Consider the following 14,303-nt stretch of genomic DNA (forward strand, 5'->3'; position numbering starts at 1 on the left):
TTCGTCTGATGAACACAAAATAAGATACTTTGGAAGAATTTTTGGGTGAACTACCCCTATAAAACAAATATGGAAGTTAAAAATTATTTAATTTGCATAAAATTTTGCACCATTAATTATTATTAAAATTTAGAATATTCACCAAATATGAATATTCAGTGCAAACAAAAGAGCTTTAATCAAAAACAACATTCCAAAACTCTTTTAAAAAATGAAGGTTCCAAAAGAGGGTTTCTGCTGTGATGCCATAGGTTCTTCAGAGAACCCAAAATGGATATTCTTTCTTAAAAGAACCACTTTTTGTTCTTAGTGTGAAGAACATTTTATAATCTAAAGATCTACTTTTTCCACTAAAAAGAAGTGCACTGGAAAGGTTCCATGGATGTTAAAAGGTTCTTGATGGAATGCCAATAAAAGAACCTTCATTTTTAAGAGTTGAGATTACACTCAAACTTTCACCTTATCATGGAATTTGCTGCCCAGAATTGGTCTTTTCTCAGCGAAAGTGAAAACGCTATGCGATGCTGCACAATAACAGACAAAAATAACATATTTGGCATAATGTGGAGCAGATTTCACTGTGTTTGTCACAGGCAACAAACTAAACGTCCTGTAACTCGACACAGCTGTTTAGTAAGAACAAAAACGCACCAAACATTTTTGTCAAAGAGAGAGGTTTTATCACATCACGTCTGGTTATGACACATTAAAACACTTTAAAACCAACATAGCTGGTTTGCATGGAAATGTGGAAAATCCCATGACTATCTTTAGCCACTTACAGAAAACCATCTCTAAAGGATTTAAAAGAACTGAAAATGAAATGAAAAATGCACTCACACACACACTTTGACACACACAACACAAGTCTAAACAAGTTAAAGAAATTTAAATATTTTTAATTGGAATCAATTCAAAATATACATTGCGTATCGACGCCGTGTTGTCCTGATGATACTACAAAGATACATTTTTATGCAAAACCTCTACATTTTACCCAAAACAGTTGTAGTAGATTTAGCTGATATGTATTTATGTACACGTTACAGCATTCAATGAAATTGGAGGCTACAATAAGCTGGAGAGTGTGTATTTGGAAGCGGTGCCATCTAAGATCATCCCAAACACAACATGTCACCTGCCCAGGCCTGATGCCATGCACCTGTTTAGAGACCCTGTTCATGGAGACCTGCCCTGGCCAGGCATGACACTGGGATTAACGATTCTTGCAACATGGTACTGGTGCACTGATCAGGTATGTTTAAACACACACACTTACTCTCAAAAATAGATCATAAACCTACCCTGGTTCTCACACAATGTAAAAAGCCTCACATAGAGGACAGTATTGCAAATGTATTTTGCATTATGAGTTGCGTTCTGCTATAAGATATGTGATGTATCACTTGTTAACCACAAAGACTGCAGTTTTAGAGACAAAGGTTTAAGAGAAAAAAAAAATCTACCAAGCCTGAAATGGACCTAAGTCAGGATAGGCTAGACCCTTCTAATTTGACGCAATGAAAACGAGACTTTGAGAGATTTACGTCAAATTAAGTACAACTACCCTGACTAAAGCCTATGCTTCTCCTGTGTCACCAAAAACATCACCAAATGATTCAAGTATATCCTCACAGAAACTGTAGGAATCAGTGTGTGCAGACTAGCATCTTTAAAATACCTTGCTTTTTAAGATCATTTCTTTAAAAATAAAAAAATAAAAAAACAAGCAAAATGGAGACAATTTAGAAGACTGTAATAACTAAAGTTATAACACTTTCCTTCCTTAAAGTATAGTGCACATCACATGCTTAAAAAGTATACTTCCAAACCTCCTTGGAAGGCAAAAAAAACATCATCAGAAAAGAAATTATTAAATTCCTAGAAATACTGACAGAGTTGGAGTCCCCTCAAGACCCAATAAATGTTGGTTTGGTCTGTGTCTTATTACAGTAGGTCCTCTGGTGGGGGCTCAAATCTTAAAAGTCTTCTCGGTCATGACCACAGCTCACCACTGTGCAAAGTGGCTCAGTATCTGAAATGAATGCTGCAATAAATTCAGCAAATGGACAGGTCTTGGTCTGGAAGGTTTGGTCTTGACTCCAACTCAAAAGCTGAAGGCTTGGTACAACACCAGCACAAATGTTTGGCATGAAAATGTGGTCCTATTTTTGCACGCAATTATTTTTTTTTGTTCAGACCCATGCAGAAAAAAAAAAAAATGGCAAATGGGCTGAATGAAAATACAAACTCACCTCTGACAGTAGGTGGTGCTTATGGAAAAACTAAAATACCCAGGTTTATTCACTGTTTCCAAGCAAAAAAGTCTATTTGTGTACCACAAAGTCATAGTTTTATGTAACAGTAGCAACTCTGAGCATGTGACCTAAAGAGCAAACCTTTTAACCTTATTTAAAAATATGTATTTTTTGCAATGTGATGAAAGTGAGGTTAGAAAAAAAGTTGCATTAAAAGCAAGCGAAAGATCAAATTGGTGTGAACAGATGCATTAAAAGCCGTTCATTAAAAATAAAATGCTATTCCCAACAAATGTCCGCACAGAACATTTGTCCTGGTGTGAACGGGACTTGATCTCCTCTGATAAAACCAGAGACGACTGTATTAGTATGCGTATTAGTAAACTTTTCAACGTCCTTTTCCCACAATCTAAGACACTAATTAGCCAGTAATAGAGGTGAACGTGAAATTGCCATCACCATGGTCATAAATCCACCACCAAATTCCCTTGCACTAGTACAGATTACTTGAAGGCACATCAAAAAAGACTAAGGCTTTATGTAACAAGTGCTCCTTGCCATTGTCCAGAAAATGTCATTGTTTGTGTGCCACTGTAACACTCAAGTCAGTTTATAGATCCAGTTGAACTCCAGCCTTTATCAGTGGAGACTGGTGCCACATCATTACACATTCGTGTCTTTGTACTCAATACAAAGTTGTTTTTTGAGGGAAGAAAGCCACTATAAATCAGTTAATTCTCATTGTGACTACGTGTCAACAATTTATCCCCCAAAGCAAAACCAGACGTGTTCACTGGAACCTTCCCCCGGAGGTGTTTGAAACTGGCGAGTTTAGATAAAGAGATTCCTAATGGCGTGCGAGTCTCGACCCGTCTACGAGGAGACGGAGACTTTGTCTGAGAGGCCCGATGAGCGGGGGAGAGAGATTGCGAGTGCATGAGCCGCTGAGCGGGTGATTGGCTTGTTCGCAGTCCTTCTATCGTATAGGCGGGGCTTTGTCTTCTGGGGGACCGGCCAGAACGGTTTAGGTTTTGCTGGCCTGACCCACTTGAGGGGAGTTCATTGCCAGACATCTTCCCCTGCCAGTACCTGTGGCCCCCGATCACATGGCCGCTGCTTTTAGGGGGTCTATGGAACACTCCAGGTTTAGCAATCATCACTTTGGCCCGGCCATAAGTGTCTCGAACAGGTGACCTGGAGACCATCTGGTAAAGCTGAAAGGGAGGAAGGTATATGTGAAAAAGAAAAATGATAAACAGGCATGATGACAAACTATAAACTGTTCTGAATTTTTCAGTAAAAAATAATTAATGTTGGTTGATCATTGGCAGGTAATTGTGCAGAGGTCTCTGTCAGCCAAGAATATGAGTCACGCCAAAGGGGCATCCATCTTTGCCAGCTATCTCAAGATGCTTCCCATGATCTTCATCATCCTACCTGGCATGATCAGCAGGGCACTCTACCCAGGTACTACACACACGCTCCAGCTGCTGTATCCGCTAGTGCTGCAAAAATTCAGTGCTATGTCATCTTTTGTGCAAGCTTTGTCACCTTTTAAGCCTAACTAAAGAAAATCAGGTAATTCCAGCTTAAGGTGGTCAAGATGGTTTTTGGTACATGGTAGCTGCTTTGTTGCTGGTCCAAGGTGGACTACCAGACCTAATCGAGTACTATTCTAAACCAGCTAGAAACCATACAAAAACCAACTACAACCTTAAGCAGGATGGTTTTATGCCCCAGAAAATGGTTTTGGTTTCAAAATATTTTTTTACATCATAATTAATGGAAGCATTTTATTAGAAACATTAGATTTGATGGAAATAGTTTAGGATATAACTAAAAGTAATGAATGGCATTATGCAAATATTTGTAAGAACTATGTGATAAAAGTAGGAATGCATGAATATTAACATTTTGTTTCTAGTTCTAAATGTACAGTACTGTGCAAAAGTCTTAGGCCACAACCAGCATTGGTTTTAGCAATGTTTTAATGACCATCCATATTTATTTTTCAGTCTCTTTATTATGATACAAACATAAAAACCAGGAAATATGTACAAAAAATGTAAAAACACATTCTGAAACAAAAATCCGTATTTAGTGTGACCTCCTGTCACATGTCTCCTAGACTTCCATTTCCTCAAAGAAGAAACTCTGAGAAACTTTTCATCAGATTTTGAAAGTTTTCTTGGCCTTCCAGTCCTTTTCCATTCCATTTAGGTTTAAGAGAGCCAGGTTCCTGCTATTGCTCAAGTGTAAGGGGAGGTCACTAAATACTTGGCATTTTAGCCTATAAAAGCAGTTTTTTTTTCCAGATTTGTTTTCCTGTTTTTAATACTGCATACAAATGTACTGTATTTCTGGTTATGTTCTAATTAAGAGATGAATAAATAATTATGGTTATTTATATAAGAGATGGTTATATCACTGCTAAAACAACATTGCTAAGACGTTTGCACAGTACTGTATATCATTTTGTAATGGGGAAAAGGAGCATGCACAATCAATTATTCAATAATGGCCTATAATTAATATATATATTTTATATTTTCAGACACACACATTCACACATAATTCTGACTGATAGAAATAAATGAATAAAAAATGGACAGATAGCCAATATATTGTGCATCCCTAGACAAAAGTTTCCAGACATCTTTAACTCAGGACATTTTTGTAGACACACATGGACTTCTTCTTTCATGGAGAAGTCCCACCAAAATGAGGATGTGACAAACCCTAATAACATGCTATTTTCCTGTTCTCATCTGATAAGCAACATCATTTACATTTATCCTCATCCAACCCACTACCCCCATACATGTGTTTTAGCACTTATAGCAGGTTAAGGCATGCAGGAAATGCCAACAGAGTCCCGGAACATACATTGACACACCCTCATGCGTTCCATAACGCACATGCCTGGCTTCTTTTCATCTATTTGAGACACTCCCAGGGTTAAGGACTGGTAGAGTGGAGAGCCAAATCTGATAAAAAGCACTTTCACATTCAGACGCACTAAATCAAAATCTGCCTACCTTTGTTTTGTTTCTGTTCTGCATGTTTAGTAGATTCCTCTCGGCAGTGCTTTGTAGATCAGCGTCATCTGATCGCAAGTCCAGCATGGACTGAGAGAAGCGGGCCATCACGTTAAGCGCATTAGGGCTGTGTTCTCCAACACGACCGGAACCAGTTATCCGTCCGTTAGGGAGTTTATCACTGCTATCAGAGTCAGTACATTCATAGTATTCATCTGACATTGTGGAATTCTCATCTTTATCCTTTAATGAATCTGCACAGGTCACAGTGGTGCTGTCGGCGTTGTTGTCTTGAGCATCCATGTGTGAATCCTTCGTCTGGTTTTCCTCCCTTTTGACTAAAGTGACCTCTGCGTCTCCAGAGCCTTCCGGCATATTAACCACCAACTGAAGGGTGCGTGGCTTGGGAACAGGCAGATCTGAAACCTGTTGGACCTCTGCTGGTTCATGGTTGGGTTCCTGCTCTTTTGGAGGAAGGTTGGGTTTGGGGTCTTGTTGCTGGATTGGAGAGCTTGGCGAATCAGAAGTATTGGCTTGTGTATCTTGATGAGCATTGCTAGAATCAGTCTCCAGCTGAGGTTGGGTGCTTGATTTAACATTTGCATCCATTTTAGACAACTGTGCTGCCGAAGGACGAGGAGTTGCCTTATCTGGTAGCGGTTCCTCAGGTGGGCCAGTGAAAGGATCTTTAAAGCGGATTGCTTGAGATGTTTCAAACATTTGCGAACGCATTAAATGCACTTGTGTTGGCTTGCTTGTGTCACGGATATTGATATACCCAATAACATCACTGGATGGGTCTGGCTCGGGCCAGGTGGGCAAGTAGAGAGTGAGATCTGCTTTTGGCAAGCCTACAAGTCCTGGGTGCTTTTGTATCTCCCGTTGAGGCTTGGGAATCTGGACCAAAGGATTCTGGGAGTTATTGTTCTTGGCACTAGCTTTGTCTGAAGATGACTTGCTTGCTGTATCTACAGTGACCAAAGCATATTTGGGGTTAATTAGTTTTCTTGCAACAGCTGCGGAAACAGGGGGAGGAACAACGACCGGGGCAGGGTCCGGCTCCGGAGGGTCCGCCAAAGGAATCTTGGTGAGGTTGACCCCACGAGAGTACAGGTATAGTTCACGGAACTCCTTGTCAAAGGTTTCAACGGCCTGTCCAGTCAGGACTGTAATGATGTTGCGGTCCAAACGAGAAGCTGTCCATGTAAAACTGAAACATAAAAATACCAGAAGTCAGAAACAAAAACAAAGTGGACAAACAAATAATACATGCACAGAACATAAGCATATACATTGACATTTAAATTAGCAACTCAATATAGCAACTCAACAGCAGTGTTGGGGGTAACTACTTAATGGCAACATTGTTATCCATTTCTGTGACAGTCCAGTAGCTCACTATTGTAGCTTTCTTGTTCTTGATTTGTCTGTTCACACTTCCCTTTTTTGTATTCTGGTGTTTCCTGCCATGTGATTGGTTTATTAGGCTTGTTTTGTGACTTGATTATTGTTTGACTTTTTTATTCAGTTTCTAGTTTGATTGTTTTGTTACACCCTTGGAAATTTATACACTTTAATTTGCCATTGTGTATTATATGTTTTTCCATGTTCTCTATCAGGTGACCTAGACCTTTCCTGCTTTTAGTACAGTTTATGGTTTTTGTCTCGGTTTTTGTTTATAAACTGCTCTTGGGTTAAAAACTTAAATCACAGCATTAAACAAAACTAGATTATTGTTTTGTCTTTTTTATTCAGTTTCTAGTTTGATTGTTTTGTTACACAATTGTATATTTATACCCTCTAATCCACTAGTGTTTGCACTTTCTCAAAGTAGTTGCTGTTTAAAAGGGTTAGTTCACCCAAAAATGAAAATTCTGTTACCATTTAAAAAGTTCATAAATAAAAAAAGTTCAAAAATGAAAATTCTGGTACCATTTAAAAAGTTCATAAAGAGATCGTAAAACTAATCCATATGAATTGAGTTATTTAGTCCAAATTTTCTGAAAACTCGATCACTTTGTATGACAAAGTGATTTAATTTTAGGCTTTTTATTCACATATAAACATTCATCAGCAAACATAAACAGAAGCTCAACCGTAGTTGATTGACGCATGAGAAAAAACTCATTGGTTCTTGCGGAAGCTGAAACGTGCTGCGTAACGCGGGAATGAACCTCATTGGTTGTTGACCGTCAAGCAAACATGCTTGAGCTTCCGTTTACCATATCTGATGCGTGTGTTGATGAATGTTTAAGCCTAAATTAAATCTGTTCATCATATAAAGCAATCATGTCTCTTCAGAAAATTTGGACTAAACTGCTCAATTCATATAGTTTTACGATCTCTACTTTTTGAAGTGTCAAAGTGGTAGTTGCGTAGACTGTCAATGGAGGGACAGAAATCTATCAGATTTCATCAAAAAGATCTTCATTTGTGTTCTGAAGATGATCAAAAGTCTTATGGGTTTGGAACAACTTGAAGGCAAGTAATTGATGACAGAATTTTTATTTTTCAAACAGTAACATTAGCCAATTGCGCTTGCAATTTTCAAAGCATACAGTTTTTACTGGCATGCTTGCTATATATCTGTACTTCATCCTACAGGCACACATACCAGTTTCTGACACAATGTGATTGGCTTGTGTTTAAGAAACAGCTTCATGTTTATGTACATACACACATTAAAGTGCACAGTACAAACCTGTATGATCCAGACACAGCGCGGTCTCCATCCACAAACATGAATTTCTGACTCAACGAGCCACGCACCTTCTGAGATGAGCGCGTGTAGAATTCACAACCACCGATGCATCGCACCCTCAGATGCTAAAAAAAAAACAAATTGTTATTCATGCACAAACTACATCTATTCTGATATTAAGAACTTAAAACAGTCTACAAAACAGACATAACTGCATGCATCTTCAACTCACATTGAGGTGTCCTCTGTGCATGTTGGCTCTCTCACACATAAGTAGGAAGTGCTGTACAGAAGCATGATCTATAATAATGTATATAGCCACTTTCTTTCTAAATCCAGCCTCTATTAGATCCTTAAAAATGTCAACGTCTGTGAAAACGTCCATTACCACAGCTATCATCTGCAAACACATATACAGTAAATGTATAGATGTTAGACAGTTCAACCCAGGCAACATAAAGATCATTTTGTATTATTTCTCAGTGTACATATTACTACACAGGTCATGTTCTAATTACGGTTCTATTGTTGGCATGGAGTATGTTCTCTTTATTAAAAAGACAACATGATGATGTAGACACAAAACAACTCCTACACACCCTATGTCAGTTGTACTGCACCCATTAAGACCTACATCTCATTATAAGTGTTCATTGTGACAAATGTCATTGGATAAAGGGATCTCTTTGATTATTTCAGAGTGTGTGTGTTAAAGAGAGAGGAGGAGTAAGAGAATTTGTGCCGGTATGTGTCATGGGCCGAAGCTTTGGGTTCAAGCAAGTTCTAACAAGACAAATGAGTCAGTTGGAAACCAGTATGGATTGTGAAACGTGATGGATATTTGGACATTCAGCATTTCTGCTGAACTCAATTAATGACTAACAATTCCAGGTTATCTTTTTAAAAATTAATCAGCCTGTAGACGAAGAGTTGTGTTGAATAGTGTGTGTTGACATACATAAATATAGTATCTGTTTTGCTTAGTTTAATATTCAATATACTCCATCACCCCACTGGTGTTGTCATTGGTTACTGCTCTTCATAACCATTCAAATTATATCTTATGAGTATTTAGCACATTAAAGACAAATATTACTAATGGGGGCAATTGTGCACCGAGAATTGCTGACAGAAGTTTCTTTTAAGAAATCGACCCCCTTAAAGTCACTTACTAGTAGACAAAGGAACCGGTTAAGAGCCTTTCTTTTTAAAGGTCTACTTTGGAAGACTGACCATACAATCGTGCTATTCAAGTTTCTCTAGTTTACTTACCTTCTGTGCTTGCGCGATGGCTTTTCTCACCACCTCTTTTATATGCGTCTGTCCGTCCAGCGGCGGTTGCGTGTACACATTGACGCGCGTCACTCCGCGGTAAGAACTGCAGTCGGGCCATCCGAGGTCCAGATTCGGTATGGAGATATCAGAGCGGTCCGGCCAATACTGCAAAGACACCGGACTGTCATCTCCCTCTGTCATACCATCAGATTTGTGATGCTCAGAACCGGGCTTATAATCTTCTATTTTCCGACGGAGCAGCTCGAGCTCGGGTTCCGACAGGAAAGGTCGCAGCTCGTGCTCTTTCACATATGCGTCAAACGCGTCGCGTCCTTTCGTAGCAAGCGCCTCGAGCGCTAGCCGCTGGTCCTCACTATAGAAAAACTCCGGTTTAGATTCATTTAAACGCCAGTTCACGTGATTGTCATCAAGACACTGAACCTGAGAGAGAGCCATCGTTTCCACACACGATTCGAATTAGGTGATAGAAACCGGTTTCTTTTTTTTTCTCTCTTCTCGTTATTATTAGGCTTTTAATAAATTAAGTCCCACTGTAATCCCAGAAACGTATAAAAAAAAACTCTTCTCAAAGTTTTCTTCCTCGGTTAACGGCTAGAAAAATTCCTTTCGCGATGGCGATAAAGCGTTTCCATGGCAAAGCGAGACCGGGTGATTCAATTGATTTTGCTGTTGTCAAATAAAGTGATAACTTAAGCACCAAAAAGCTTTTTCATTAAAATAAAAGCGATATTGGTTCCCAAAGATATAAACGATGCCTCAAATGTTATTTGATCATATTTCCCCGAGCAGAGTCCTAGTTTAGTACAGGACGCAGCTGACCGCTAAGCCGGAGATCATCTTTCAGTTAACCGACAGGTAGAAGAGAACAAAGCATCTCCAGAGGCTCTAGTGATTAGACACACCTCAGTCACCTGACCGGGAGGGGCGCAGACACATACATATGCATACACAAGCGCAACAGGCTTCAGCCACACCGGCTGGCTCCGCGTTTATCTTCCACAAAAGCCGTTTATCATCGACGCCGGTGAAAAAAACAACAACAACGATTAAACTAAAGTTTCCGGGTGTTCACCACAGTTTTGCGAGTTAAACCAAACTTTCACCGTCTCTCGATTTAATGAATGTCCCGAGTTTGTTGTCCAGTGAAGTCCTGTGGGGCTTTTGTGTTACTTTGCCCTACTTCTGTCGAGCTAGAAAGAGGAAGAGGCCAGACGTCGGGTGCATGAGCACCGATGACGCGGCGTGCAGGCCGAATATTACAGAGTTGAGTCAACTGTTACGTGGATTTGGGCGGGGTGTCCGAGAAAAAAAGAGACAGGAAACGGAGGAAAGTGAAACAGACAGTTCCTATTTCCCCCCTGACTTTGAAACAAAGTAGTGGTTGTAGGCAGACACTTAAATAGACATCCGGGGCTAGTTGTCACACGGGGAAGCTGCCTCAAAGAATTTTTCTTCTCTACAAAGTTGAGTAAAAAGTCCAGTTTTTTTGTCCAGTCCGATTTGTTTATTTGTCTAGGAATGAGTTATGAGGCCTATATATATATATATAAGTGTGGTTTTGGACGATATCAGCATAAATCCTTATCATTTTTTTGGTTCAAATACATTAAAGTAACTTGACATTATCATTGAAGACCAGCAATAATAATTTTCATTTTGATTACATAATAATGGCAATATAAACATGCCCCTTTGCCAGCTGTGATACCTGGTTACTTGTTTAAACTTGGCCCAGGTTTGTAAAAGATTTTTGGGTCAGCACACCTTAATAGCTTCAACAATTGATTGCCCATTAAGTTTAGAATACAATGAACCAATTAGAACCCAGTTTAGGTCAGATAGCTGCTAATGCTGGATATGTTGATGAATCGAAAATGTACGTTTTTTTCTATGTATAAGCTGTTTATGTAATAAAACATGTTTTCTTAGTTTGTGTTGTCCCTTATCAGTGCAAAATTATCAAAAAATTAAAAAGGATTCATGCCAATATTGTCCAAAACCCCACTTTTGTAGGGTGTTTCCAAACTTTTGGAGGGCAGTGTATATATATATAAACATTACTATTCAAATAGTTGCTTTTCTGTTAGGCTACAATTTGCCTTTTCCATTATTTGCAGTTTCATGACTGTTTTGTTTCATAATTTACCTTTTCTATTATTTGTGGTTTCATGACTGTTTTGTTTCGTAATTTACCTTTTCTATTATTTGCGGTTTCATGACTGTTTTGTTTCGTAATTGTTCCTTAGGCTATAGTATATTGATTTCAAATAGGCTACAGATGTTTTATTTATTTGAACATGTTGCATTTTTTTTTCCAGACACAGTGGCTTGTGTCGACCCTGAAGAATGTGTAAAGGTGTGTGGTGCAGAGGTGGGCTGTACCAACCTTGCTTTTCCAAAACTGGTCATCGAGCTCATGCCCAGCGGTAATCAGGATCAGAATTTTATGTTTTTCAAATTGTATGGCCTATATTATATGTTTGAACTGTTAACATTACTTTATCAAATGTGAATAAAGTCCATGTCACAATCTATTAGCCCTAAATAAGCCCAGTAATGTGTGTGTTTTAGGCCTCCGGGGGTTAATGATAGCTGTAATGATGGCTGCTTTGATGTCATCACTGACCTCCATCTTTAACAGCAGCAGTACTCTTTTCACCATGGACATCTGGAAGAAGTATCGAAGAGGTGCTAGCGAGAAGGAGCTGCTGCTGGTTGGCAGGTGTCTATGTGTGTTTATGAGTGTGTGTGTCGCCTATTTAAAATCATCAATCATTATGACATGCATAAAGGTTACGTGTTTTCTAAGATCTAACATCGTGGTGTTTTTTATGCAAAAGCAATTACACGAAAGAATGTATGATTTATAGCTTCAGAAATGCAATGCACAACCGCAGTATGAACTAGATATCAAAGGGTGGATTAATCATTTAGATTAGCACATATTTTTGTCCTGTCATTGGGTTGAAACCATAAATGGAAATAAAACCACAAATTCTTCTTTATATAACTAGTAACTAGTAGCCTAATAATGGAATATCACTAATGTGGTCCCATAGGATTTGGATGTTGCAGAACTTAACTTTAATAACTTATTAACATAATGACTTTAATTTTTCATATCAACAACTGTTGCTGAAACTGAAGATGATCATAAAATGTATGTCAATTTGTTCTCTCAGGATAGTGACGGTTATTCTGGTGGTGATTAGCGTGGTTTGGATCCCAATTCTTCAGAGCGCTAACAGTGGTCAGCTGTATGTTTACATTCAGTCAGTGACCAGCTATCTGGCCCCTCCTGTTACTGCCATTTTTGTAATGGCTGTTTTTTGGAAAAGAACCAACGAGGCGGTAATGCACACACACACACAAATGCATACATTCAACAAATAAACACTGTCTGAAGCCTCACTAGGACTATGTACATATTGACACACTGACATTATCAGTCACATGCATTCGAAGAAACCACTTCTCTCTCGTGAAGAATGAATGCCTGGCTATTTTAATAGATCAGATTAGTCAGAGTGTGTGTATTTGACTGTTCAAGCACGCAGAGTGTTTGTATGTACTTGCCTGAATGACAGCAAAAGAGAGTGTAACTTTCACTTGTAAGTGGTTGAGATGATAGATGTATGTATTTTCCAGAAAATAAGTCACACCTTAATATAAGTCATTATATTGTTGTGCTGTTGACTCATTGTAAATTGTGTTTTTGAGAAGGAAAAATCATTGATGAGTAACACCTGTGTATAAGCTGTGTATTACATTTACATTCAGTACAAAAAGATGGAAAGAACATTTAAACGGTTTGCATAAAATACATAAAATGATAGATAGATAGATAGATAGATAGATAGATAGATAGATAGATAGATAGATAGATAGATAGATAGATAATGTTGATAAACCAGTGTGAAGTGTTGTCTTGAGGTGTTTTCCAGTGATAAACAAGGATATGGATTCATAGAACAGGAGTAACATTGTGTGAGAGAGCACAAGATACAGAAAAAAGAAAAAAAAAAGGCCTCATGATTCATTCATTTGATTTTATGAAAACCCCCTGTTCTTATGTGTTTTGACAAATATGCTTAGAATGAATGTTTTAGGAGGATTGCGGTGTACCAGGCTGATTATCTTGGATGTTTCACTTAAAAGCAAAGAACAAAATACAGTTTTTTCACATTAGAGTGCATTAGACTAACCGTATCTGCCAAAACTCAGTGCTCACATTGTCTTAGCAAAAGATTAGCTGTTAAGGCAGTTTAACATAAGAACGAAAACCTGTTGAACACATAATTTCAGGGCTTTAAAAGCAGGAGGGTGGGATTTCAGAATTCCTTTGTTTTTAGCCTGAAGGGTCTCTTACTGGAAAGTTATCCCCATCCCCCACAGCAAAAAGGAAGTACCCATTTTAGGTAGTGGCATTTCAGATAAGTATAATTGCTCTGAAAGTATTTTTCAGTATGGAAAACATGAGTTTAACATTAGTTTAACGTTTTAGGGCATGTTATGTTGAAAGCTAAGGTGCCCTGAGAAGTTTGCCTTAAGAAACCAAAACTGGCCAGGTGACATTCATTGGGGTAAGAAATAAGTCGTTACAGTGCGCATATTTGTGTAAGCGCATCCGTGTGCGTCAGTGATACAAAATGTACAAGAATGAAATCAGTTTAACTTACATAATTATAAAATCTACTGTCTTTACACTCTTTTCAAAACACATATGTAAATAGATACCCATCACTGAGATAGATAGATAGATAGATAGATAGATAGATAGATAGATAGATAGATAGATAGATAGATAGATAGATAGATAGATAGATAGATAGATAGATAGATAGATAGATAGATAGATAGATAGATAGATTTCTCAGTGAAATATTATGTTTCACAGGAATTTTACACTTGTCAAGTGACTTTCACACTGCACTCCACCCTTAAGTACCTTGAATAAGCAAATAAGAACCTGTCATGTCAGGAATCTCGGCTCAGAGTTCATTCAGTTCA

At 38.4% G+C, this 14,303-nt stretch overlaps 2 protein-coding genes across 4 annotated transcripts in view; one reads left to right on the forward strand and one right to left on the reverse strand.

The window, feature by feature from the left end:
* The window catches only part of slc5a10 (solute carrier family 5 member 10), a 32,074-nt gene that overhangs the window by 11,436 nt on the left and 6,335 nt on the right, over positions 1 to 14,303 (forward strand). The window contains exons 8-12 of the mRNA XM_048197736.1: positions 1,050 to 1,255; positions 3,590 to 3,725; positions 11,612 to 11,719; positions 11,865 to 12,015; positions 12,476 to 12,644. Coding sequence (XP_048053693.1) covers positions 1,050 to 1,255; positions 3,590 to 3,725; positions 11,612 to 11,719; positions 11,865 to 12,015; positions 12,476 to 12,644 — 770 coding nt within the window. The remainder of the gene's footprint in view (positions 1 to 1,049; positions 1,256 to 3,589; positions 3,726 to 11,611; positions 11,720 to 11,864; positions 12,016 to 12,475; positions 12,645 to 14,303) is intronic.
* LOC125272686 (protein FAM83G) lies at positions 884 to 10,724 on the reverse strand. 3 transcript variants are annotated; one of them, XR_007185904.1, is made up of 6 exons: positions 9,270 to 10,724; positions 8,230 to 8,397; positions 7,998 to 8,122; positions 5,297 to 6,506; positions 3,696 to 3,763; positions 3,407 to 3,472 (listed from the first exon to the last, which is right to left on the reverse strand). XR_007185904.1 is itself a non-coding variant. In XM_048197733.1 (5 exons), exons 1-5 carry the CDS (start codon positions 9,726 to 9,728, stop codon positions 2,990 to 2,992), a joined length of 2,445 nt encoding a protein of 814 aa, XP_048053690.1. In that variant the 5' UTR covers positions 9,729 to 10,723; the 3' UTR covers positions 884 to 2,989. The 3 variants fall into 3 exon arrangements, 2 of the variants coding, with proteins under 2 accessions (XP_048053690.1, XP_048053691.1); XM_048197733.1 differs by lacking the exon at positions 3,696 to 3,763 and having other exon boundaries at positions 884 to 3,472; positions 9,270 to 10,723; XM_048197734.1 differs by having other exon boundaries at positions 3,468 to 3,763.

This window comes from Megalobrama amblycephala, linkage group LG7, assembly GCF_018812025.1.
Source record: "Megalobrama amblycephala isolate DHTTF-2021 linkage group LG7, ASM1881202v1, whole genome shotgun sequence".
Taxonomy (NCBI): Eukaryota; Metazoa; Chordata; class Actinopteri; order Cypriniformes; family Xenocyprididae; genus Megalobrama; species Megalobrama amblycephala.